Raw genomic sequence first — 5,504 nt, 5'->3', positions numbered from 1 at the left:
TGAGAAAGATAATAAACTGTTAAAGAAAGATGTTGTACTTAATTAATTGCTATTGTATAATACCCTAGAAAGATCAAATTAAATTGTTCATACATTTATATTTAAGTTGATTTGATGCAATGCCAACAAGTCTTTAATGAACTTGATTTTCTGTCTTCAAATTGGAAATGACCTCATTATTTTTCTTGCAAAAAAGTCATTTTTGTTGTGCTACCAAAGACCTTTTGATCATCCATTGAAAGTAGTCATCAAGCACTTAATTGATCCGTTGTCATTAAACTCTAATTTAATTTGTTAAATCGATCCTTAATTACAAAATCCATAAGTGGATAAACTACAATAATTTATTGGTAACTGTCACAATCTTTATGTCCAGAAAATACAGATACCAAACATCCTTGTTCCATACAATATCCGGTCACTGGAAAATAATCCATACAACAAATATATAAAAACATCTTTTTTTGATAAGGTTTTTTTAATAAGGAATATATAAAAACATCTTATTAGATAGCAGAGTAGCTATTTTCATCATCTTCTGCTGGAGACTGAGAAAGAACAGATAATATAACAAAGGCTCCAAATAATATTGTAATAACAGCAGTGAAGTTGACAAGTAAGGCCTCTGAGCCATACTTTGCAAGCCCTGTATTTTCAAGGAAAGTAAGTTTCTCTAAGAATCCTATTGCAGCATTGCCCACAGCCAATGTGAACACAGTAAGTCCAAATACCACATGCCAAGGAACAGAGTCGCTCCTAAGCCCAATAGTCCCTCCAGGGTAGAAGAAGACCAGGAACCCATATAACCACTGCAAATTTATTTTCTCAATGTTGTTAGGCTGGTTTTCATGAAGAAAATTAATGAAATTTACATTAAACACATCTCTATTTGTATGAGTTTTTACTTGAATTATAATGCTGGGTGTTACAATTAGGACAGGTGAGACCACTTAACTGAGCTTCAATTAACAACAAAGTTTGTGATGGGCCTTGCTTAAAATATGACCTTGTGATTAAAGTTAAAGACTGGACCCTACATTCCAAGCCCAAGCACGTTTCTTTGCCCTTTAGGTACAACATGTGTATAACATTCCAACAAGTATCTTTTCTCCTTTCCTCTCAGAAAAGAAAATCGGTAAATTATACTTTTGGTCTTACAATTGAGGATAATTTTGATTTTGGTTCTTCAATATTAAAAACTTTAGATTTAGTTCTTCAAATTTCAAAAATGGAATAATTTAGTTCCTGAAATTAGGATAGTTAGATTTTGATCCTTCAAATATGAAGTTAGTTTGATTTTGGTCCTTCAAATATGTGGTTTGCTCAATTTGGTCCCTAAAAAATGGGGGTGTCTTAGTCTCCCATTAGTCACATAAACAAAAAAATATATATGAATTGATCAAATTGTTCTCTTTTTTAAATTCCATTTGAAACCCAAATTTTTTAAATTTAAAGGATCAAAATCAAACCAAAATTGTTAATCAAACCCAAATTTTACCAAAAATAAAATCTAAGCAAGAAGAAAAGAAGCTTTACAATATTGGGTCAGATATCTTTACAGAAATTGTTAATAAATTATTTTAGAAAAGTTTTGATATTATTTTCGTAAAAAATATAAAAAGCTTAAAAAAAATTAATTAATTATTTTCATTTTTTCACAAAAAATTTCTAACAATATTTTATAAATTAATACATTTAAGAGATCTGTTAACTTTTTCCTACAATATTTTTACTACAGCATAACATATGGATGATAGAATAAAAGTGTTATTGCCACTTTAGTTCCTAAGGTTTGTCCTATATATATTTTTTTATCCCGTGCAAGTAGTTTTACCTGAATACCATAGAGAGCAATAATCCCAATTCCAAGCCAGGAATGCAAGCTGTAGAGATTGGCAATCCCGCTCTCATTATGATACTTGAATGCAGTATAAATTCCCAAAATACCAAGTACTAGAGCAATGGCATGAAGCACCATATGTATCAACTTCTTCACGTCTTTCCTCAAAGGAAGTGACTTGTAACTAATAATGGCTGCATTTTAATTAATGGCAAATTAATTACTATGCATGTAGGAGAATCTTAGAAAGTAACCTTATTCTATATAGAATGATTTGTAAATTACCTTCACCCCCTATGATAATGAAGCCTACCAACATCAAAAAAGGATGTAGCTGTAGAGAGAAATTAATGGACATGTGAGGCTTTTTTTGCAAGATAGAAATTGCAAACGTACATAAAAATCAAGTCAAGCAAAAAAGTATACTTTGCATAAAATTAAAGTTTTAGTTGATCAACCACAAATTTTTTACAGAAATAATCAATGATTTAGCAAATATATCTTACATATATATATAGACAAAACTTAGGTACAATACTTTAAGTGATGTTCCTTAGATTTCCCTTTTAATATTCAGCCATATGGCTACTTAATTAAAAAATACATTTCTATCCCATGAAAAAAAATCCACATGACTGAATCTTAAGAGGAGAACCTGAGGAACAACGCCTAAGTACTGTACCTAAGTCTTGCCTATATATATATATATATATATATATATATATATATATATATATATATCACGTGAAGATCAAATAATTCGACATGTGGAAAAGATACTTAATTTTAACCATTATGGCGTTTAACATGTTTTTATTTATATATATAAATTTTTTTTTTTCTTTAATATGCTCAAAATGTATAAATGTATGTATGTATTTACGAGAGATCAGGACAACTCAAATTTGGGAATCTGTTTTGCACTCTAACATAAGTGATACTTTACCCAATATTTTCCTTTCTTATTTAGTATTTGTTTGGCTGGAAGGAAGTGATATGCATATTTATGATAATTGATTGTGATTTACCACCAATATGATGATTGTGCATGATTTTCAGTCCATTGAAAAAATATAAGAATTTATAGACCGAGAAAAACATAAAAATTTTCGGCTACAAAATTTCTGGAGGATATGAAATTATGCAAAGTATTGGTATGTGAATTAATAAAAAAGAAAAAGAAAAAGAAAAAAAGCCAAAATAATTTTTTAAAACTTCCAAAGAATATCACGAATACACGTCTAGCTATAACTATAAGTCTATAATTAAACATTCATTTGGCACCACACGCATGTTACAGCACATGAGTGTTCAGAATCACCCTAAAATAGATAATGGGATAAGCACAAGACTCACAGCTCATGTGAAGAAGGAATTCGAAACCTCATTAATTATTTTGATTCCAATATGGGTAGGTTTGCTATGTGTCCTACATTAATTTCCTAACATACACACAGAAAAAACAAAACAAAACAAAACAAAAAAACCCTTAAAGTCTAAATATTATATAATTTTTTTATGTCGTAAATATATATAATATAATAATAATGACCCTCACATGGGTACTTTTATAAATTACTATTTATTTAAAAAATAATAGCAAAGGTTTTAGGTAAATTTTACTTTTACAGGAGTTAAGATATTTAATACTTTTGTGGAGCCGTATGATAGTGATACTCATTTTATTCAAATAAAGATTATTAATTCTTCCCAAAAAAAAAAAAAAAAGACAATTAGAAAGGTAGGTTTTATTTGATGGGTAGGTATCGTGCTACCAAACTAGGCAACTAACTATCACTACTACCAGTTTCTCAGAAAAACTATCATTACTACCAAAAAAACAGCTTGGGATTTTAACTGGTTTAAGCTATAGGTAAATGTTACCATGGCAACAAGTAATTTTCCATTTATTAGAAAATGGATTTTACTAATGTATAGGACACATATTAATTTCCAATTTTAGAAAAATTTTTTTCAAGAATTAAAAAAATAATGACAATTTTTTCAATTTTTAAAAAAAGTTTCCAAAAATAAAAAGTTTAATGTATGCTTTAAGAGCACACATTAAAAAAATATAACCCTAGTTCAAGGAAGAAAGTCTTTTCATTTCATCAAGTTCGTACTAATTTTTTATTATCTAAAAGAGTTGGTACTGTTGATTAAGAATCAACCTATCACTCTTGGTTTAAGTGTGAACCGCTTTACTAGAAGCTAGCCAAATTTCAAATAATTGACATTAAGGACCCAAAAAAACAAAAAATAGTGCTTGGCTTAGCTGTCCTGTGCATTTAGTTACTGATATTAAACTATATATATATATATATATATATGATTAAAAAAGTTTGAAACAGTCCAAGCCAATTGGAGTGGCATCCAATACCATATTCACGGTGAGAGAGAATCAAGAAAAATTCCAAATGCCAATAAACATGAGGAATAATACCTAGGTCACCCATTAAACCATAACTTAAAAGTAAAAGTAAAATATTAAGATAGTATTCATTAGCAATAAAAAGATCAAAAAATCAAATTTAACACTAAACTTGTTAATGTCCAGAGAAACCAAGAAACACAAGATTTCTTCATTTCCCAAGCCACACACACACACACACAAATCAAAACAAACAGTGAAACAAACACAAACTTTGATAGACATGGTCAACAGACTCAACCTCACAGGAAAACATCAAAAAACCAAACGAAAATTACAGAACCCAGAAGAGAGAGAGAGAGAGAGAGAGAGAGAGCTTCTACAATTCTACAAAACCCCACAAATTACAACTAAACATATATGTATGCATGATAAAAAGTTAAAAACCCTTCAAGAAATCCAACAAAAACCACCAACCCAAGAAGCAAAAAGAGAGAGAAAGATAGAGTTAAGAGTTAGAAAAACTTACATTGAAGATGAGGCTCTTGTTGGAAGCTTCCCATGCGAAACCACCTCTGAAATCTAAGGTCCAAACCAACACTAAAACCAGACCCAAAATTGCCAGCACGTGTGCCACAAATGTGAAAGGAATAGCCCTTACACCAAGTACCATGTTTCTCTGATCCAAAAAAAACTCTATCCTCTCTACCCTGATCTTTGTAAAATAGCTATATACGGAAATGAAAGCAATCTCTTATGGCTAAATATATTCTGGTGGTAACGTCTTTTAATTGCTTGCCTTTTCTTGCTGATAGTTATTTTTAGATGATTTGACCGTCGGATGAAAATCTTTTTATCATCATTATTGGATGGTTGCTGCCACGTTGGTTTCTCTGATTGGGAGAGTACTGTTGGTGTTTGGGGTCTAGGGTGTACCCCACAACTTTGTGTCTTTTCTTCTACCCCTCATTCTTTACTTACCTTTCAACATTTTGCATATATTTCATCTGAGATATTATTGTGCTATTATTATTGTCGACTTTATGATGTATGAGATAACCTATTGCGTTTCCACTCTTACCTAAGACTTCAATACTTATGCTAGCAAACTTTTGTGTGTGTGTTTTTGGTCGTTTTCTCTTTCTTTGGTAAACAACCTCGTGGATGGAATTTGATTCCTTAGGGTTTGTTAGAAATTCATTTATTTTGTTAAAGTTGAAAATTTTTTGCTAAAAATATTGTAAATAAAAGTAAAAGTTAGCTGAAATAGTATAGTGGGACCTATAAATAGTA

At 30.2% G+C, this 5,504-nt stretch overlaps 1 protein-coding gene across 1 annotated transcript; it reads right to left on the bottom strand.

The window, feature by feature from the left end:
- Positions 1-324: 324 nt before the first annotated feature.
- On the bottom strand, positions 325-5,018 carry LOC126699066 (transmembrane ascorbate ferrireductase 1). Its single transcript, XM_050396622.1, has 4 exons — positions 4,741-5,018; positions 2,126-2,174; positions 1,835-2,034; positions 325-809 (listed from the first exon to the last, which is right to left on the bottom strand). The coding sequence occupies exons 1-4, from the start codon at positions 4,882-4,884 to the stop codon at positions 507-509; spliced, it is 696 nt and encodes a 231-aa protein (XP_050252579.1). The 5' UTR covers positions 4,885-5,018; the 3' UTR covers positions 325-506.
- Between the last annotated feature and the right edge of the window lie 486 nt (positions 5,019-5,504).

Source organism: Quercus robur, chromosome 9 (assembly GCF_932294415.1).
Source record: "Quercus robur chromosome 9, dhQueRobu3.1, whole genome shotgun sequence".
In the NCBI taxonomy this organism is placed as follows: domain Eukaryota; kingdom Viridiplantae; phylum Streptophyta; class Magnoliopsida; order Fagales; family Fagaceae; genus Quercus; species Quercus robur.
The sequence above is the reverse complement of the archived record's forward strand: the minus strand, read 5'-3'. Positions and strand labels throughout refer to the sequence as shown.